Genomic DNA, 21,972 nt, shown 5'->3' with positions numbered 1-21,972 from the left:
CAATGATAATAATAATGATGATTTTTAAATCTCCTTTCGTATTCTACATTAAAAACGAGTACAAGGGGGCGCCCGGGTGGCGTGGCGGTCTATTCCGTTGCCTAGCAACACGGGGATCTTCAGTTCGAATCCCCGTGTTGCCTCCGGCTCGGTCGGGCGTCCCTACAGACATAATTGGCCGTGTCTGCGGGAGGGAAGCCAGATGTGGGTGTGTGTGTGTCCTGGTGGCTCGCACTAGCGCCTCCTCTGGTTGGTCGGGGCGCCTGTCCGGGGCGTCTCCCCGCCCGCCGCCCAGTGACTGCTGGGATAGGCTCCCAGCATCCCCGCCACCCCGACAGCGGGACAAGCGGCTCGGATAGCGGACGGATGGACGTCTTAACGGCTAAAACAGGCGTAAGGTTTTCCGTTCGCCCTCGTGCTTTCTGGTGATTTTGGACAAGTTCGCCGTCCGCAGCGAAACGCCGAAACAGACGAGAGACGCCGAGGCGTCTCTTCCACTGGCCATGTGCAGGCCACCTGACCTGGCAGCTTTTACGCCGGTCACATGACAACCGCGCGCCAGCGTTTTTTCGACACCCTCCGTTTTAGGGGGTCGAAAACGCCGACTCGGTGTCGCTAGGCCAAAACAGGGAGAATAAAGACGCATTTTCCAGTTTATCCGTGTCGGTGTGGACGTACTCTCATCTAGCTGATGTTCTGCACTACCCACTTTATTTAATTATTTATTTATTTATTATTTTGTCATTGTACAGATTACAGCGAAACTTGTCCTCTGCATGTAACCAATCCGACGGTATAGCAGCAGTGGGCAGCTGCAGCGCCCGGGGACCAACTCCAGTCCTTCTTTCCCCTGCCTTGCTCAGGGGCACAGGCAGGAGCATTAACCCTAACATGCATGTCTTTTTGTTGGTGGGAGACACGGGGAGAACACGGAAACCCAAACACAGAAAGGACCTGGGACGGCCCGGGGGATCGAACCCCCGGACCTTCTTGCTGTGAGGCGGCAGCGCTAACCACTGGGCCGCCGTACTGCCATTATACACATTTGTCTGATGTCTTATCGGAACCGGTGGCTCCCAAACTTTTTGACGCTGTGACCCGCCTGTGGAGGTCCTTCCCGGCCCGGGACTCACCAGGTATTTTGTAATACAATAATGATAAGTACTAAATTATAATTACCCGTTAACATTCCTCTCTTAGTATTGTTCGACAGTTCAGTCGGCCATTCCCCTTTTCAAACTTCAGTCATGGCCAGGTCAACTTTAAACAATATTTTAATGATATTTTGGGATCAATTTGCACTGAATGCTGCATAAGTAAATGTATGACAATAAAAATTTTAAAAAAAATGAAAATAAATGTTTTCTCTTTTTCATGTAAAATTCTGTCTCCAAGCAAAACGTGTTTTTTTTTACCCTCTTTTGTGACCCACTTGTGGGTCACGGCCCGCAGTTTGAAAGCCACCGACCCAGACAAACTCACAGTGACAGCGGGGGGGGGGGGGGGTGAGTGTTGTTGACCGCCGTGTTTTTGCAGCCGGCGGGTTGCTCGTCGGGCGGCTCGTCCTACCTGGAGAAGACGCCTGCAGGGCCTTCAGGGCGTTAGCGAGCTCCTTGAAACCCTCCAGATTTCTGTCGTTCTGGCTATAAAGGAGGATCTTCTTGGCGTCCGAGAATAACCGAGAAATGCTGATGAAAAGAAAAACCCCAGAAACAGACAAGAGTGAGGACAAAATGCAGAAGGTTGACTCTTCTATGCTGTAAAACATGACACGTTTAGCAAGCTATTCTATCCTGTTTCGTGTCTCACAATACTTATTTAAAGGGGATATTTTCTTACCCCACCAGCAGATAATACTGCTTGTTTCACTATAGTGTGTTTGCTTCACGATTATCAGACAATTTGCGAGGCACTTTTACTAAACCAGAAGAGAAATGTTACAGTCAAGTCAACTGGCTTCATTTAGTCGAAGTGTCTGCTGCTCGTAACGCTGAATTAACGAGTAAGTTGTACAGTAAGTCAGCAATTATATTGTGACGACACAGAATCCTAACAACGCCTACTTATAAATCTCTCTGTCAAATATAATTGAACAGAAACAACATTTACACTCGCTTAACGACAAAATTCATTGTTCAGCTCAGTTCTATTCGGCCCACGCCCGGCCTTGAAATCGTTGCTAATCTCTGGTGCTAATAAAGTCAGGGGATAAGGGGTGTGTGTGTGTGTGTGTGTGTGTGTGTATGTGTGTGTGTGTGTGTGTGTGGGTGTGTATATAGTTTGAGAATCATCTCACATGGAATCGTTGAAGTTGCCCACGACCCCGGCGACTCTCCGGGGGTGGGGTGACGGAAGCAGGGGTTGTTGGCGTTGCAGATGATGCCCTGAATCCAGGGCAGGGTGCCCGCTGAGGGCATGGCCTTGTTAGGGAAGTGACCTGTGGACAAGAGAGAGAGAGAGAGAGAGAGAGAGGAGAGAGAGAGAGAGGAGAGAGAGAGAGAGAGAGAGAGAGGGAGAGAGAGAGAGAGAGAGAGAGAGAGGAGAGAAGACCCGGATGAAATGGGCAATAGATGTCATCTTATTATTATTTTTTTGGCATTGTTTTATTGCATAGTCCATAGCAGAGACAGACAGGACATGGGGGGGGGGGGGGGCTACGGAGGCACCCCCTTATTACGGCTTTTATCCAGTGCTGCCGATTAAACCTACAATTCAGAAGAATTTACACACAACACATGTTTCTTTCAGACACACTTTTGTACCCCTTCCTTCTGTTATACTACATGTTATACTGTGTGGTGCATCATATTTACATCAACAAAGCACCCGGATGAAGAAGAGTAAGTCATATTGTGGTGGTGAGTGTAAGCAAGCAGCGACAGACCGAGCTTGTAGAGGAGCTTTTTCCAGATACGGTGCAACACACCATCAACAGTAAGAACCCGGGTTCCGATCAAGACTGAATTCTATCGTTTCTCAGATGCACTGGAATATTTTTCTTCCCAAGTAGCAACAAGAAAAGTAGAAATACTGCTGGATTTTGTTTTCTATCAAGCAGTAAGTTTTGGCCTAACATGACTGACGGGGCCCAAAGGTTCATGTGACTATCGCACGTGCTTATGTTGCAACGCGAGTCTGAAACGCTATATTGTTAAGCCCTCCTTGGTGGTGTTACTGCCACAAGCTGTAAAACACAACGGAAATACACACCGTGTATACACACCATTAACAGAAATACACACAGTGCTATTAACAACAGATGTGTCGGCATCACGTAATCTCATCTGTGAGGGGTCTTGGTACACATAGGACGCCGGTGAAAAAAGCCTGTATAAAAAAAAAAAAAAAAAAGAGGCATATTTGGTCTGATTCTGAGAAACGTGGGCACTGAGTTATCACGCCACTTGAATCTGCCGGGAACATCTTGTTCCCACAGGACGGAGCGATCCGGAGAAACGAAAGCCCAGATGGCTGCGTCTGCAGGTAGATAGCCTCACATTTAACCCCAGATTGTCTTATCAGCCGTAGAGGAGCGGAGTAGTAACATCAGCTGAACTGTCCCGTAGCATCCAGGAAGCCTCCTCCTCACTTATCGGGGCGGGGGTGGGCGGGGGGGGAGGGGCCTACAACCTTTACCCCTGCACGATTTTCCTCTGAAGTGATTTGTGGAATTGCTCAAAAAGAGCGGACCTGCTATCACCAACCTTTAAGACTGCCAGCTGGCCTATTGCTACGCCAAACAAGTGATAAGATAACCCCGAAGGCTTTGCAGTTTAAAGTGGAAAATACCGGCGGCCATCTTGGACTTTACAGCTGACTTTTGCAACTGCACGGCAACAAAAAAAAAGGCCAGATCAGAAACAACATTTTGCATATTCAAGTAAGAAAATACCCCAAACAAGAAATGCTCAAGTCCTGATAAATAATCTCACAAAGACACTTTTGAAAAGTGATTCCTGAGACAACCTGACGAGATCTTTTCCGGGTGGTTCTAAGACCGTCGAACTTGTTCGGATGGGCCTTTTTTTTGCAGTGTGGCGCATCATCATCGACAGCCCCCGCTCAGGATCCTGCGTGTTACAGGCGCGAGGATACACGGGGACACTAAAGGTTGAATTGCATTACGCAGGGGGAAGCGCCTCATCTGCAAAACAAACCAGTTTGGGTCCACCTCGTCAAAAACTGTCCGGTTTTATCAGAGAATTCCCCCTGGAAGCCTCGGGATGTGGATATGTACGTGAAGTTCCGTGGAGGGTTCTGACAACCGGGGACAAACTCGCCGCAGTCAATAAAGGCTGATTCTGATTAACAGGCTTATCGTCCTACATCAATCGTCTTCCAAAGGTTGGCTTGCAGCCTCGCCTGGGTTGAGCGGGGAACTCGTTCCTCCTCTCCGGCCGAGCGGGGACCAGTTTCAACATGCCCCAAAACTCACATGCCGAGTGAATCACGGCCCAAGTATTCCTCCGTCTGGCGTCGACGGGGACCAGGCAGAACTGAAAGCACCGTTAGCCTTCTCCAGTTCTGCTTTTGGAGAACAACAGGAAAGATGACAGGTCTTAGCCGGCGGTGAACTCGGACAATGACGAGACGATAACCATTTTCGAGAACGAGTCAACAGACGCCAAAATATGACCCTCGCCACACTGCCAGGAAAAAAAAAAAAAGAAAAAAAAAAGGACAAGCTTAACAAGATATTGTTTTTATCTCGTCTCAGGTCTCACATTACTTATTTCAAGATATTGCAGGTAAAAGTGTCGTGCCCCACGCACCTTTCAAGACATTTCCTCTAAAAAAAGAAAGATTATCTTAAATTAAATTTCTAGTCTTAACATTTCTTTCCCCCGGTTGGTGAAAATTTCTTATAACAAGTTTCCTATTTATGATGCAAGCACTCTTTCTCGAAGCAAGACAGAGTATCCATTGTCCCTCCTGTTCCCTTCCCCCTCCAGGGGACCACCAGGATACTGGTTCAACCTATTGTCCAGGTGTCCTGTATGCAGGGTTTGGAGGGTCAATTTATACATGTATCCTGTTACAATTACAAATTACCTGTTGAAAAATGTATCCGGTAACTTACTCCAAGTATCACAATATTAAAGTCATGTAATCCGATTACTTTCGGATTACCTCAACGCCAAATATGAAGAAAAGAAGAAGAAAAAAAAACTACAAAAGATATCAAGAAAGTAAAACGGGGACACCCGGCCTCTCTTTCAGGCCCGCTACACGAGTGAAGAGCATCCACAATGTATTTTCAATCGACAAATCGGGCGTCAAAAAGAACATCATGAGAGAAATTCAGGCAGTGAGGCCTACAGATCCCAGTCCCACAGCTGGTGGGTTGGCATCTGGTCACCCTACTACATGCAAGCCGGGATAAGAGACCATTTTGGGCAGCCCGTCGGTAGGGTTACCTCCTTTGGCTCAGAAAAATAAGGCTACTTAAATCTCAGCTCTCCCACGGCCCCTACCCTCGTGACCCCCCCCCAATGGAAAAGGTTGCCTTTTTTATATAAATAACTATTTCCCCGATTCTACTGATGCGCACACAGCGTGGTGGCAGTTCAGACTGAGGCAGGCTTGACAGGTTCGTGTAAAGGGGGATATACAGTAGGCCAGACACCCGCCGACAGTAAGCAGACCAGTGACGTGTCTCCAGAAACCAGACGTGTAGCCTACATGATGTCTTGGCTACGGGCTTTACTGGCAAAACAAAAAGCAACACGCAAAACAAATTCAATGAACACGACGTACCACTGTACAAATGTACAAATGTGCCCTTTTTCATTTCTTGACAAAATCACATTATTTGATTTAATCACGGGAAAGTCGAATCGGCTCATCTGGACACGACGTTTATCGGGAGACGTTGTGTCCAGATGAGCCGATCCAACTTTCTTATTTCCTGCCATCTCAGTCATATTATGACCATTCCGAGGGATTTTGAAATACGTAATATGTCAAAGACTAACGAAAGTGGATTTATTAGAAGTGTTTTTGATGTCCGTCACTCGAGCATCTCACGGTCCAGATTTTATTAAATCTATCGATCCACGCGACCCCCCCCCCCCCCCGCTATAGATGTGTTCTGAACTTATTAACCGTACCTGCATTGACTGATCAAGGCTCCCAGTCTGTCTGTGAGCTTATCTGTGTTAGCTACAGGCAGACTCCCCTCATTCGCCACGGTGGGCGTGGAAATAAAACCGATCGATACGTACAAACGCTGCTGACTTCTTCCCACGGAGCCGACATGACAACTGTTCTGGTTCAACACATTTCTGCAGGGGCGGCACGGCGGCGCAGTGGTTAGCACAGCCGCCTCACAGCTAGAAGGTCCTGGGTTCGAACCCCGGGGTTGTCCAACCTTGGGGGGTCGTCCCGGGTCATCCTCTGTGTGGAGTTTGCATGTTCCCCCCGTGTCTGTGAGGGTTGCTTCTGGGTGCTCCGGTTCCCTCCCACGGGCCAAAGACATGTAGGTCAGGTGACTCGGCCGTGCTAAATTGCCCCTAGGTATGAATGTGTGTGTGTTTGTGTGTGTGATGGCCTGGCGGCCGGTCCAGGGTGTCTCCCCGCCTGCCGCCCAGTGACTGCTGGGATAGCCTCCAGCATCCCCACCACCCTGAGAGCAGCATAAGCAGTTGGGATGATGGATGGAATGGACATTTCTGCAGTCAGCCAGCCTGGTGAAGGCAGGTCAGCCGGCTGCTAAACAGACAGTCAGTCGGCCTGGTGAAGGCTGGTCAGCCGGCTGCTAAACAGACAGTCAGCCAGCCTGGTGAAGGCAGGTTAGCCGGCTGCTAATCAGACAGTCAGTCGGCCTGGTGAAGGCAGGTTAGCCGGCTGCTAACAGACAGTCAGCCAGCCTGGTGAAGGCAGGTCAGCCGGCTGCTAAACAGACAGTCAGCCAGCCTGGTGAAGGCAGGTCAGCCGGCTGCTAATCAGACAGTCAGCCAGCCTGGTGAAGGCAGGTCAGCCGGCTGCTAACAGACAGTCAGCCGGCCTGGTGAAGGCAGGTCAGCCGGCTGCTAAACAGACAGTCAGCCGGCCTGGTGAAGGCAGGTCAGCCGGCTGCTAACAGACAGTCAGCCGGCCTGGTGAAGGCAGGTCAGCCGGCTGCTAAACAGACAGTCAGCCGGCCTGGTGAAGGCAGGTCAGCCGGCTGCTAATCAGACAGTCAGCCGGCCTGGTGAAGGCAGGTCAGCCGGCTGCTAATCAGACAGTCAGCCGGCCTGGTGAAGGCAGGTCAGCCGGCTGCTAAACAGACAGTCAGCCGGCCTGGTGAAGGCAGGTCAGCCGGCTGCTAATCAGACAGTCAGCCGGCCTGGTGAAGGCAGGTCAGCCGGCTGCTAAACAGACAGTCAGCCGGCCTGGTGAAGGCAGGTTAGCCGGCTGCTAAACAGACAGTCAGCCGGCCTGGTGAAGGCAGGTTAGCCGGCTGCTAAACAGTCAGCCAGCCTGGTGAAGGCAGGTCAGCCGGCTGCTAAACAGACAGTCAGCCGGCCTGGTGAAGGCAGGTCAGCCGGCTGCTAAACAGACAGTCAGCCAGCCTGGTGAAGGCAGGTTAGCCGGCTGCTGACAGACAGTCAGCCAGCCTGGTGAAGGCAGGTTAGCCGGCTGCTAAACAGACAGTCAGCCAGCCTGGTGAAGGCAGGTCAGCCGGCTGCTAAACAGACAGTCAGCCAGCCTGGTGAAGGCAGGTTAGCCGGCTGCTGACAGACAGTCAGCCAGCCTGGTGAAGGCAGGTTAGCCGGCTGCTAAACAGACAGTCAGCCAGCCTGGTGAAGGCAGGTTAGCCGGCTGCTGACAGACAGCTGAGGCGGGGTAGAGATTTCCAAACGCAGACAGCAGAGTCAGCATGGACTGGACGACAGAACGCTTACGTCACGCTTATGTGCCGCTAAGGTGGGGATTCCAATGGGGATTCCCGGTTATCGGCAAGTCAAGTCAAGTCTGTTTTTAATTGTATAGCCCGATATCACAAATTACGAATTTGCCTTAAGGGGCTATCTATACAGCAGTCGTCCCTACTCAGCGTCCCTCTCATCCATTGGTGAGTGAGTGACCACAGTTTAAGATGCACAACCCACGGCGGCAGTGGCGTGACGCTGTGGGTAAAACGTTTATTTTATATCACTTTCAAAATGTAATCCTTAAAAATTGCATCGTAATCCGATTACATGTAATTTTATGTAACTGTATTGCTATACAGTAACTGTATTGGTACAGAGTTACATTTTTTTTGTTATCCTGATTACACACCGCCCGTTACTGTATCCCGTTACTCCCCCCAAGCCTGCCTTCATCTGACCCTTGACTGTCAAAAATTGATTATTAGTAATCTTGGCAACCTAAGAATTTGAATTTAGTCTACCATTGTTCTCGTCATAAATCCATCTTAACGAGGAATTTAAGCTGAAGATATTAAACACTAACAGCCAAACAGATCCAATTCAAATTGTTTTCTTGTATAAATAATAATAATAATTATTATTATTAGTAGTAGTGGTAGTAATAGTGGTAGTAGTAGTAGTAGTAGTAGTAGTAATGAGAAGATAAACCATTTATTCCAGCAGATCAGAGTTGATCCGTACACTCGTTTTGTTAATGGGATGAAAATATGTGATTATGTAATTGCCTCCTCACCGGTGACCTTCACCAGACCTCACATACACAACCTTGATAACCAGATTGCAAGGAGCAATAAAACGGACCCATAAATGATTTAAAACCAATAAACTGTGCTGATAAATCAACACTGGTTTGAACACACAACCTGCATCACGTCGCATTTAATGAAACGAGGACCTTTTAGTTTGATTTGAGGGGGGGGGGGGATTACTTCTGCAAACTTCAGCTTCCTACGAGGAGTCACTTATCGCCAATTAAACACAAAAGTCGATAAATGAACCTCACGTCTAGGGTACGAGGAGTCTCTAATCACGCTGCCGTTGAGTTGGCGATGACAGCGACTGATACAAGTGTCCTCCACGACGTCCCCCACTTTATCTCCCGGCGTATAAACAGCTCCTATCTGCGTACAGGTTGGTGCAAAGGGTCATGGCGCCCGAGGAGATATGAATCAACAGCAGCATTTAGATAAAATCAATTATCTCAGGAAACTGGACCTTCTCCAGAACATTAATTAGCGCAGCAAAAAAAAAAAACCTCCCATGGGGCACCGTGGCCGAAACATTCTGACCTCATCGCCACGCGAAGGCCACACACAACTAGGCCGAGGTTTAACGGCTTTCGACAAAAACATGCTAAGGGCACCATTTCTTGGCGGACATGGTTTGTGCGGTATGACGCTGCACGTTTGGTCCGCACGAGACCAAGTGCCTAAAAAAACAAAAAAAAAACAAAAAAAACAACCCAATTGTGATTCATTAGCATGCCGACGCTCTCGGCGGGAGGCTGACGAGGTGTGTTGAGCGGCCGTTTGCCATGTTGATGTGTCAGCAGCAGGATGAGGGGAGGAGGGTTGTGTGTGTGTGTGTGTGTGTGTGTGGTGGAGTTATGTGACCGCAAACTGGGGGGGGGGGACGGGGGGAAACAAGGGAGGGGTGTTGGAGGTTTGTGGGATTATTTACTTACATTCATGTTGTTCGTAGGGTGGGTAGTTGAGCCTGACGGCAATAAGGATGAAGAAGATGAAGAGCGGCCACGCTATCTCTATCAGCAGCTGTAGCTGTGAGTTTACACAGAGAGAGAGAGAAAAAGAAACAAAAACAGGAGGTAAACAAACACAGCGCACGACAGACACACACACACAAACCTTCTCCCTATCTGGCGGGTCAAAGCTTTTTGAGGCTACCACCGGCATCTTAACTACCTCGTAGTCTATATCTGCAGTGCCGGATGCAAGGCAGGGTGCGGGGCCCGCGTCTTTATTGGTACAGTCTCGTTCATGATAAACGAAATGAGGGGCACGACCGGGTCGATTTGACCGGCTTCGCTTCCAGAGCATCAGCAGCGGCAGCGTGTGCAGCCAGAGGAGAGTCTCATCTCGAGCCCGGCGATGACGGCAGCTCTGACCAGCAGGCTCGCTTGCACGCAGTTTCCCACAGTTTTTAAAGCAGGAACCGGGCGCTATCCCCCCCCCACACCCCCACCCCCCCCATTACATTATTACATTAGGGATGTTATTTCCTCTGTTGTGGCTCTGTCCCCGCAGCTATTTGTTGGTAATGAATCTCTTACATTGGTTTAATACAAAACCTAAGACTCGTCCAAACCACCGCGATCGCGGATTTGACCAGATTTAACGAAGGGGGAAGAGTCGAGAAAGGTAAAACAACTCTGGAAAGGTCAACTATAAAAGCACTAAAATCTTGAAAGACATCGAAAAACACTTCCCATTTCCAAATACATATCCCGTTTCTGGCAGAGAGGATGTGTGTGTGTGTGCGTGTCTGTGTGTGTGTGTGGGGGGGGGGGTGTAGCTGTCTGTAATGAGTACAACAGGGCAGACTAAAAAGCCCTCAGCATATTTGTCTCGGTTTGAGTTTGAACGACTCGGACATCGGCAGCTTCCAGCTGGGAGCCGAGGGGGAGTTCGGGTCACGTCCTACCTGAACTCCCCCTCGGCTCGCAGCTGGACAGCGCCGTCTTTCATTACACACAACGTCTATTGTAAATATATATCCCACACCTGTCTGTTATCACACATCTGTCCAGCTGTATGTGCCCCTCTTCAGCAGGGAAGAGACAACTCTGCCTACCGGACGTTGGGTCGCCTCAGTTTGGCGAGACGTTGTCGTCCGCCCAATCGTTCGAGCACGGTTGCATCCGGCGATTATTCAGTCTATCTACTATTTTTGTGATTCACAGATTAATCGATCAGTCTGTTAAAAGTCAAAAACACTGATGACTGCCGGTCATAAGTTTGCAGAGCCCAAAGCGATGTTTGAAAACTACGAATCTCAGCAGGCATGAAACTGACAAACGCTTGGCGTCTTCTCTTTTAATTCATACCTTTATTAGATAGTGAGAAGCAGACAGGAAATGAGAGAGAGACAGCCGGATTCGAACCGGCGACGGCTGCGACCATGTGGCCGTGTGCTGTAACCATGTGTTTGGTATCTTTTCGCTCGAGGGGACGACTCAAACGGTTCAGCGACGACCAAACAACCGTGATCGATTTGTTGTCTGTTGATCGACCAGTCGTTTAACCGACTAACTGTTTCAGCAGTGCTGGAGGGTGGCGAAGGGAGATGATGTCACTTGTGACCGGCAGACGTTCAGCCCCTCCAACCTTTTCTTAGGTCACGATTCACCTCCGAGGAAACAACCGCCGTCTGACGTTACACGAAACAAAGGCCTTTGGAAGAAACGCCAGCTCTTCGCTTGATTTGGGGAGGAGGGGGGGGCAACAAAACTTCTGCCGTCCTCCAACTTCCTACAAGAAGTCACTTATCCCTGATTAAATGCCCGGACCCGGGTCATCGCCCCCATCCCCCGTCCCGTACACCGAAATACGCATGAAAGGAACGGAGAAACGAGACCGTGGGAGCGTCTCCTTACCGTCTGTCTTCTCCTGTAGGTGAAGTTCTTCCACAGCAGTAAGCCCAGCTGAGTTGAGATGGACATCTCTACTCCGGACCCGCGTCGCTCCTCAGGCTCTCCTCAGCGCCGCTCGCAACTGAAATGACACACGGACGGAGTGAAGATTAAAAAAAAGAAGAAGAAGAAGAGAGAGAGAGAGAGAGAGAGAGAGAGAGAGAGAGAGAGAGAGAGAGAGAGAGAGAGAGAGAGAGAGAGAGAGAGAGAAGCCTGCATGCAAACACAAGTTCAGCCAGCGCACAGCTCAAAGGGTACAGGGTTAAAGCTCAAGTCTTCTGTTTTTTTCCCTCTCCCTCTGTCTCTCCCTCTGTCTCTCCCTCTGTCTCTCCCTCTGTCTCTCTCTCTCCCTCTCCCTCTCCCTCTGTCTCTCCCTCTCCCTCTGTCTCTCCCTCTCCCTCTGTCTCTCCCTCTCCCTCTGTCTCTCTCTCTCTTGCTATCTCTCTCCCTCCGTCTCTCTTTCTCTCCCTCTGTCTCTCTCTCTCTCCCTGTCTCTCTCTCTTGCTATCTCTCTCCCTCCGTCTCTCTTTCTCTCCCTCTGTCTCTCTCTCTCTTGCTATCTCTCTCCCTCCGTCTCTCTTTCTCTCCCTCTGTCTCTCTCTCTCTTGCTATCTCTCTCCCTCCGTCTCTTTCTCTCCCTCTCTCTCTCCCTCTCCCTCTGTCTCTCCCTCTCCCTCTGTCTCTCTCTCTCTTGCTATCTCTCTCCCTCCGTCTCTTTCTCTCCCTCTCTCTCTCCCTCCGTCTCTTTCTCTCCCTCTCTCTCTCCCTCTCCCTCTGTCTCTCCCTCTCCCTCTCCCTCTGTCTCTCCCTCTCCCTCTGTCTCTCCCTCTCCCTCTCCCTCTGTCTCTCCCTCTCCCTCTGTCTCTCTCTCTCTTGCTATCTCTCTCCCTCCGTCTCTCTTTCTCTCCCTGTCTCTCTCTCTCTTGCTATCTCTCTCCCTCCGTCTCTTTCTCTCCCTCTGTCTCTCCCTCTCTCCCTGTCTCTCTCTCTTGCTATCTCTCTCCCTCCGTCTCTCTTTCTCTCCCTCTGTCTCTCTCTCTCTCTCCCTGTCTCTCTCTCTTGCTATCTCTCTCCCTCTGTCTCTCTTTCTCTCCCTCTGTCTCTCTCTCTCTCCCTGTCTCTCTCTCTTGCTATCTCTCTCCCTCCGTCTCTCTTTCTCTCTCTCTCTCTCTGGTTCCCTCGCTCCCTGTCTCTCTCTCCCTCTGTCTCGCTCTCTCCCTCTCTCTCGTTCTCTCCCTCCCTCCGTCTCTCTCGCTCCGTGTCTTTCTCTTGCTCTCTCCCCCTCCCTCCCTCCCGCTTTCTTGTTTTCTCTCTCGTTCTCTACCCCCCTCCGTCTCTCTCTCCCTCTCCCTCTCCTGTTCTCTCGCTCCCTCCGTCTCTCTCTCTCTCTCTCTCCTGAGTCTCCTCCTTCACAGGACGGTCTCAGCTGAACGCCTGGGCTCTTTCTTCTAAGAAGGGCCATCGACAACATACCGTCTGTTTTATTTTTCTACTTTAGCGGATAAATTCTTTAATCCTAAAACGAAGTTTCTAAATAAATGAATCTGTCCTCAGGCGATCCATGTCAGACATAAGCTGACGTGCCATCTGTGATGGACTGAGGTCTATGAAAGTAAGAAAATGTGTGAGTTACTTATCCACATCTTACTCAGTGGTGTGTTAGTAAGGCATTTTGCTTTTGCTTTTGCTTGTTGTGTTCCTCTGGCTGTGATGTTGTTTGTTCTTTAACTTTGTACAGTAAAACATAGCAACAAAAAAAAAAAACCCTTTGAAAAACTCTGAAGACAACCGCTGGTGGCTCGTCATAAGTCATTATTTAGAAGACGGCAGAGAACAGAGTGTGCGTGACTGACTGGGTCCATGCAGCCTACGGTACGTTTGTAACGGAAAGGGCAACTTGAAGATTAAGGGCTGGGAAACGCAAATTTGTTGAAAATTGGCCAAAAACCAGCTGTTTATGGTCCAAGTTAAAGACCAGACCGTACATATGAACTAATACGCAAGACGCAAAAGACCCTCTGCTGCGATTACTGAAGCCCCTTATAGTGGCTGTACGTCATCTTACTTCATGTTAGGTTTTCAAAATTGTTTCCATGTTATAATGTTGTTGTGCTACAGTTGCACTGTTAAGTATCTTCATAGCTCAAACTTGATAAAAAAAGGAAAATTTAAAAAGCAGCGAATCCCTCATCTTGCGCCTGATTCACAGCTTTTCGCTGCCGTGTGAAGAGCAACATGTTTTTCACTGGGACGGGACTCAGGCGGTCGGCCCATTACTGCATAACGTGCGCTGGTGATTGGATGTTCACATGCAAATTCGCCCACACACCTCCCCCCCCCTTCTGACGAGATGAGGACCTCCTAAAGTAATGAGAGAGGAGAGACTTTATTCGTCTTACAGCTACACGCTAGAACACACACACACACACACACACAAACACACACTCGCATGCAGGGAGCGGTGGCTATAGAAATGCAGCCAGCAGCAGCGGACGGCCCCCTTCCCCTCAGCACCCGGGGGACCGATTCCAGGTGGACATGCATATCATGGTCAGGGACGGACAGGAGAGTGTTCTGCGTGGTTTGTTTTCTCTTTTATGGGGGGTATTTGAGCGAACCCCGTGTGAGCACAGGGAGAACATGCAAAGTCCACACAGCGGGGCCCCTCGTCGGGTGGGTTATCTCTCGACCAGAGGACCCTCTGTGTGGAGCTTGCATGTTCGCCCTGTGCTCACGTGGGCTTCCGGAAACATCAAAAAATAACCCCAATAAAACACACGGACAAAGACACGGGTGTCCCCCTGGAACTGGTCCCTAAGTGCTGAGGGAAAGGGCTGCCCACTGCTGCTGGAGGAAGGACAGCAGGATGGGAGAAATGCTGAAGGAACATTTCTTCAGCCAGCACTCCCTGCATGCATGTGCATGTGTGCGCATGCGTGTGCGTCGGTGTGCATGTGTGTGCATGCGCGTGCATGCGTGTGCGTCAGTGTGTATGTGTGTGCATGCGTGTGCATGCGTGTGCATGTGTGTGTGTGCATGTGTGTGCATGTGTGTGCGTCGGTGTGCATGTGTGTGCATGTGTGTGCATGCGTGTGCATGTGTGTGCATGTGTGTGTGTGCATGTGTGCACATGCGTGTGTGCATGCGTGTGCATGCGTGTGTGTGTGCATGTGTGTGCATGTGTGTGCATGCATGTGCATGCGTGTGCATGCGTGTGTGTGTGTGTGTGTAACTGTAAGCCAGAGAAAGTCTCTTATCTCTCGTTACTTTAGGGGGTCCCCATCTCATCAGAAAGGGGGGGAGTGTGGGTGAACTTGTACGTGAACGTACACTCACTAGCATGCGGCACGCAGTATATATACAGGCCTGCTGTCTGGATCCCATCCCAGTGAAAAACACTTCACTGTTATTCACGTCACCATTCCCAAGGCAGCGGAAAGCTGTGAATCAAGTGCAGAACCGGGGGGGGGGGGGTTGGGGGTTTGAGGGACCGTCACCAAAGTCCCTGTTTTAATGAAGCTGTAAAATCCATGATTAGGTCAGCTTTTTATCACCGCAGGCAAACAGTGTCTTTGATCACGGAATGCCAACAAAAGGTGGTCAGCCGTTAGATACGCACCTGAGACCTTCTCTCTTTGTCCTGTACTATTATCTTTGGAGGCCCACTCCTGATCCGGGATTACTTCTAAACCGCCTTTTTTTTTCTGCTGCTGCTGCTGCGTCTTCGTTCCTGTTTGTGACCGTTTTTAATTTGTGCACTTTTGGAGCTGAACTCATACAGTTCATTGCTACAAAAAGACTACCAAGACACCTGAAGGCCAATCAACGAAGTTTGGCAACTTGAATTCTCGACACACAAGTTATTGTAACCGGTTATTTTGTTGCCCGGTGCGGGATTCGATACGGAGTGTACCGCACCGCAAGGCGACGTCACTAACCGCTCGGCTAAAGGGTCAGACCCGCTAGCTAGGGGGCTAACGTGTTTTATTAGTAGTTTACACAATAATTTTTTTTTTTAAACGGTTATAAAACGTGATTAAACGGACTGTAAACCCGTGGCTTTAGCGCCCCAAGCGGCAGGCGAGGGAACAGCCGTCCCGGCTCAACAACTCTCGCGTCCGTCTCCTCATCCCAAACTTCAAACGCAGGTTAATGAGGACGGACGGGGAGTTCGTTCACCCAGTCACGTCTTAAGAGTCCTCAAGAGTTGGGTTCGAATTCACTCCGGAATGTGGACTCGTACCGACAGGAGCCCCGGGACGACGGAGAAGACGCGCTTCTCTCTGGCGCAGAGAGAAGCGAGAGAGACCGGCAAGAGATCATTTCTAGGCGTCTTTGTTGAAGTTTTAAAACAAAATCCCTTTTACATTCCCAACTTCTAACCTGTGCCGTCCTTATATTGCTGCGGGCTGTTATACGACGCGACACGCTCGCGCTTCCCCCCTCGCCCCTCGCGGGAACATCTTCACAGTGACGCCACAGGCGGCACACGGGGTTCGGACGGGTCCGCGGCGGTACAAAGAGCGGCTAAAAGCGGCTCGGCTCGCGGCACGTCGACGGGGGGGGAAGCGGGACGCGGGTCACGAGCGTCTCTCCGCTCGCGCACACTGCGGGCGGCGATCGCCCGGGCTGCGACCGCGGCGGCGGCGGCGGACCCCGACTTCGGTCCTTGGGTAGGGAAACTGAAAACAGGCGTACCTTTATTCTCCTTTGTCGACAAACGGCAACGGGACACACACATCGCAGTCCGTCCTCCCCGCGCAGGCTGGAATGAGAAGCCGTCTCCTTTCGTCGCGTTTTCCAGGTTAAGGGGAGGGAGAGACGCATCTGGCGCGCCCCGACAGGCTTTTTATACGGAGACTGCTCCGCCGACATCCGCTCCGAGGGGAACAGGGGTTACTCCCGGTCACGCGGACAGACCCCCCTAGCGGAGCACATGGAGGCTCCGGAACACCCAACACATCTGGATCCTATGTTCACAATTAGGGGAGAAAAAAGTTTAATTGTAAAGCGCGCGCGCACGCGCGCGCGCTTTACAATTAAACTTTTTTTCCCATTGTGATTCACACCACCCCACCCCCCGTTAAATGTCCTCAGAGCTTCATTTTACTGGCGAGGTAAACTGCGCAGCAGCCAGCGCTATTATGCCGGGACTTGCAGTCGTTTGGGGTCGACTATATGTGGGCCTCCTCGCGAGAGGCCTACAACGCAAGTAGATTCGGGGACAACGGTCGTTAGTACTGTGGATGGGACGACCCAGCAGGTAGAGGCGTCCGCTGTTGGGTTCACTGAGACGGTCGAAGGAGTTGGGGAAACTGTCTCTCTCTGCTGTAATGCGGCCTTCAAGGCCGGGGGGAACGACAACATTCACCTTATATCACCAGTCAAGTCAAGTCAAGTCAAGTCCATTTTATTCGCATAGCCCGATATCACAAATGACAAACTTGCCTCAAGGGGCTTTACGGTAACACGACATCCTGTCCTTAGACCCTCGCATCGGGTAAAGGAACAGCTCCCTAAAAAAAAAAACCTTTAACAGGGAGAAAACATAGGGAGAGCAACAGAGGAGGGATCTTTCTGCCAAGACGGACAACCAGAACCACATTCCCACAACACATCTAGACTCATACCACAGTATCAGTATTATGTCAATATACTGGCCAGCTGTACTTAAAAACAACTTACAATTTTACTTATTGCATTTCTACAAAGAAATATTTCCCAACAAGGCGGCAAGGTGGCGCAGTGGTTAGCGCAGTCGCCTCACAGCAACAAGGTCCTGGGTGCGAGTCCCGGGGTAGTCCAACCTTGGGGGTTGTCCCGGGTCGTCCTCTGTGTGGAGTTTGCATGTTCTCTCCATGTCTGCGTGGGTTGGCTCGGGGGGCTCCGGTTCCCTCCCACACTCCAAAGACATGTAGGTCAGGTGACTCGGCCATACTAAATTGTCCCTAGGTTTGTGTGGGGGGGGGGGGCGGCCCTGTGATGGCCTGGCGATCTGTCCAGGGTGTCGCCCCGCCTGCTGCCCAATGACTGCTGGGATAGGCTCCAGCATCCCTGTGAGCAGGATAAGTGGTTTGGATAATGGATGGATGGATGGATGGATGGATGGATGGATGGATGGATTTCCAAACAAATTAGGTAACTTAGAAGCAAATGTTTACCATGAATCTGATAGGAAGTAGTAACAGCTGCGTGGGAACTGTATTTGGACTGAAAGGGGGAAGGGGAAGAAGAGAATAGGGTTCAAGAGCTTCTAAATTCTCCTCATACTCTACATTCTGCCTCACTATTTTCTAGGAAAATGTCTCAAATTGAAACTAGAATGTCTGGATGCCTGACACTAATATGGCAAACAGATCTCAGTGAGATTAGGGGAAGATGTATGGCAGGATGTGATCTCAAATGTAGGGTGGGCTACAAGGGATGCGAGAAGTAAGTTTATCCAGTATAAACTCGTACATAGATATGACTTTACACCCCTGAAACTGTGCAGAGTGGGCTTAACCCAGGACAATAACTGTGGGAAATGTAAGAAAGAAGTGGGCACATTTCTCCGCGCTGTATGGGACGGTCCCACGGTACGGCCCCTTTTTGGAGGGCGGTACTGAAAACCCTCGGAGCCTGGCTGAAACAGCCTCTGCCAGAATCCCCACAACCGTGTCCTGTTAGGGGACGAGTCTCTTGGGCCACCAGGCCTGACTAGAGCAGAGCTTGGACTGACGGAAACAGGCTTTATTGTAGCGGCCAGGCTTATTTTACCCAACGGGAAGAGCCCACACAGGCCAGAGTTTACAGAGCGTCTTCATCTCCTGACAGCGACCGCCGCCTTTTGAAAATATGATCACCAGGATGAACAACATCCCAAGCACAACTAGCCAAATATGGCCAAGTTTTTCTGGCTCGCGTTAGAGGTGCAACATCTTAGAGACCAGGGTGCTCGTGGACAGGGTGGGTTTGTGTATGTATGTATGTACATATATGGGTATGCATGTATGTATGTATGTATGTATGTATGTATGTATGTATGTATGTATGTATGTATTTCAAATTCAAATGTCTTTATTTCAATCATGCAAAATAAAAGAAAAAATTACAAGCATAAAAAAACAACAACAAATGTTAAAGTTAAACCAGAGGAATTCAGCAAGAATTCTCAACAGAGAATCCAACAGAAATTATATGTTGGAAAAGGAGCAGCAGGAAGTTACTACTTATAATTTCCTGCCCCCTCTCTAATGCTTCATTAATAAACCTAAATAATAAACCTGTTTTTTTACACACATCAGAGCATGTCATTCTCAGTAACTATCTCACAATGACTCAATAAAAAAAAAACAATAAAAGAAATAAAAACGATAAAACAACAAAAACAAAAAAGAAAGTAAACAATAACAATGATTTCTAAGAAACAACAATAACAGCATCCACTCTGGGTGTCACGGTCATCCATCCATCCATGATCCAAACCGCTTCTCCTGCTCTCAGGGACGCTGGTACCTATCCCAGCAGTCACTGGGCAGAGAAAAACCTCCTCCTCATCCTTGCACCTCTTCAAAATATTTCTTTTTGTGTATGTACATATGAAGGATTACACAAGCCATTGGAACACACAAAGATTCGTTGACAATCGTCAAGAAGAGAAAACCGAAATGGTATGGTCACATCGCGAGAAGCTCCGGCCTTGCCAAGACCATCCTGCAAGGCACAGGCAAAGATGAGGAAGACGGAAGAAGCCATGGCTATGTAACATCAGAGAGCGGGAACGGACGGGCCTTGACTTTGCCAGCTCACAGAGGGCAGCTGAGGTCAGACAGAGATGGCGAGGACGGGTTGCGGGTTCAACGGCGGTGCCCCAACGACCTCTCGAGAGGCTACGGGACAGGTGAGGTGATGTATGTATGTATGTAACGATTATTATCATTATTATTACGTGTATATGTAGGAACTATAGGGGTTCCGGGATGGTTCCTTGTGGCTACCCTTTAAGTTGGGCCGTCTTGACCATATACGACCATATGCATATGAAACCGGTCGTTGGCTTCGGCCGTTAGGCATCTGTCGTCATCTTCCAATGCTGTGACTTCAACATTCCCTAATCCTCTGTGAGCAGTACACATGACCACTGGAGTGCTAGTTATGGTCACACCCATATTTGCATATGAAACTGTCCGTTGATTTCGGTCGTTAGGCGACCGTATTGTGCTGTGTTGTTTATAAGGGTGGGGATACCTGCAGTCACTTTAGACTGAGGAGGTCGCTTAGATGAGTGATGCAACGTGTCCGACAATAAACATTGTACCCAGATGAACTGATTCAACCTGCTTTGATGTTATGTTAAGAGTTTTTCCTTCTTTTTCCCTTTTCTTTCTTAACTGACCGTGACTCCTCTTATATCACGTCTGTACGATCTGTATTTTTGTATAATGTTAATATGTTGGGCGGCACGGTGGCGCAGCGGTTAGCACGGTCGCCTCACAGCAAGAAGGTCCTGGGTTCGAGCCCTGGGGTTGCCCAACCTTGGGGGTCGTCCCGGGTCGTCCTCTGTGTTGAGTTTGCATGTTCTCCCCGTGTCTGTGTCATGTAGGTCAGGTGAATCGGCTGTACTAAATTGTCCCTAGGTGTGAATGTGTGTGGGCCCTGTGATGGCCTGGCGGCCGGTCCAGGGTGTTTCCCCGCCTGCCGCCCAATGACTGGTCCAGGGTGTTTCCCCGCCTGCCGCCCAATGACTGCTGGGATCGGCTCCAGCATCCCCGCGACCCCGAGAGCAGGGTAAGCGGTTTGGATAAAACGGGGTCCAGAGGGTTAGTGGTAATGTCAGCAAGGGCATCCGACGTAAAATTTTGCCAAATCAGTATGCGGATTGACAAGACCATACCGGATCGGTCGAGGCCCGCATTAACAACGGCCAGCGCTGGTGCTGTGCCCTCACAGGGTCCTGATGGAAACTGTAAAATCTGCTGTGGCGCCCCCCCTGAAAAACAGGGAAAAAAAGCTGAAAGAAGAGGAAATAAATAATAAAACGGACAGGGACATGCTGATGAGATCACCGGTTCAAATACACAGTCTTCTGCTTCCAACACTGGAAGAGTTGTTGTACTGGGAAGTTCCCAGGACCCAACAGCATAAGTCAGTGGTTGTACTGGGAACCTTCCAGATAGAAACACAAAGGATGTGGTGAACAACACTGTGGGTTCCAACACCGTAGAAGCAGACGTTTGTCAAAATGCCCGTTTCCTCCTCGTTTTCTGCCCTTTCAGGGTTTCATGTGGGTCTGGAGCTAATCCCAGGGAACTAAACCCTCAGAAGACAGGTAGGAACTCTCGTCCATACCTCTGGACGCACAACTTGAGTCTCCAGTTCACCTGACATGCGTGTCTTTGCACCACGGGGGGAAAACCTGGAGAAAAACGATCGTAAGCAAAACAAATCCATCGCAGAAGAACACAACTTGAACTCAGAATCACCTTTCTGTGCAGACACCAGTGTGCTGCCGGTGTTGAAGCATGTGTGAGTCTTTTTTTATATTGTGAGTTTGTGTTTGAAATGTTACGAAAGAAGAGAGCTTGGTACATACTGTCACATACGTATAAGGATTTAAAAAGACACATATTACCCATATGACATGTTACACACACAAAGACATACATGTGAAGACACACACAGCAGCTTGTAGGACCAGAGAGGATGCTGGCAGACAGACAGACAGGCAGGCAGACAGACAGACAGACAGACAGAGTGAGAGCTAGATAGACAGACAGACAGACAGACTGATAGAGACAGAGATAGACAGACAGACAGACAGACAGACAGACAGACAGACAGACAGACAGACAGACAGACAGACAGACAGACAGAGTGAGAGCTAGATAGACAGACAGACAGACTGATAGAGACAGAGAGAGATAGACAGACAGACAGACAGACAACCAGAGACAGAGGATAGATAGATAGATAGATAGATAGATAGATAGATAGATAGATAGATAGATAGATAGATAGATAGATAGATAGATAGATAGATAGATAGATAGATAGATAGATAGATAGATAGATAGATAGATAGACAGACAGACAGACAAGACAGACAGATAGATAGATAAATAGACAGACAGACAGACAGGCAGACAGCTAGATAGATAGATAGATAGATAGATAGATAGATAGATAGATAGATAGATAGATAGATAGATAGATAGATAGATAGATAGATAGATAGATAGATCATCGATCGATCGATCGATCGATCGATCGACCGACCGACCGACCGACAGATAGATAGATAGATAGATAGATACATACATACATACATACATACATACATACATACATACATACATACATACATACACACATACATACATACATACATGGCATCTGACTTGGTACTTGCCTTGTACTCAGTATGTA

The 21,972-nt window shown here is 49.3% G+C and overlaps 1 protein-coding gene across 1 annotated transcript in view; it reads right to left on the bottom strand.

Annotated features, from left to right (window-relative positions):
* abca1b (ATP-binding cassette, sub-family A (ABC1), member 1B) overlaps positions 1-16,422 on the bottom strand; it is an 87,993-nt gene extending 71,571 nt beyond the window's left edge. The window contains 6 exon segments of the mRNA XM_056285898.1: positions 1,570-1,688; positions 2,297-2,321; positions 2,324-2,437; positions 9,601-9,694; positions 11,530-11,647; positions 16,264-16,422. Coding sequence (XP_056141873.1) covers positions 1,570-1,688; positions 2,297-2,321; positions 2,324-2,437; positions 9,601-9,694; positions 11,530-11,595 — 418 coding nt within the window. The 5' untranslated portion in view covers positions 11,596-11,647; positions 16,264-16,422.
* Between the last annotated feature and the right edge of the window lie 5,550 nt (positions 16,423-21,972).

This window comes from Lampris incognitus, chromosome 1 (assembly GCF_029633865.1).
Source record: "Lampris incognitus isolate fLamInc1 chromosome 1, fLamInc1.hap2, whole genome shotgun sequence".
Classification (NCBI taxonomy): domain Eukaryota; kingdom Metazoa; phylum Chordata; class Actinopteri; order Lampriformes; family Lampridae; genus Lampris; species Lampris incognitus.
The sequence above is the reverse complement of the archived record's forward strand: the minus strand, read 5'-3'. Positions and strand labels throughout refer to the sequence as shown.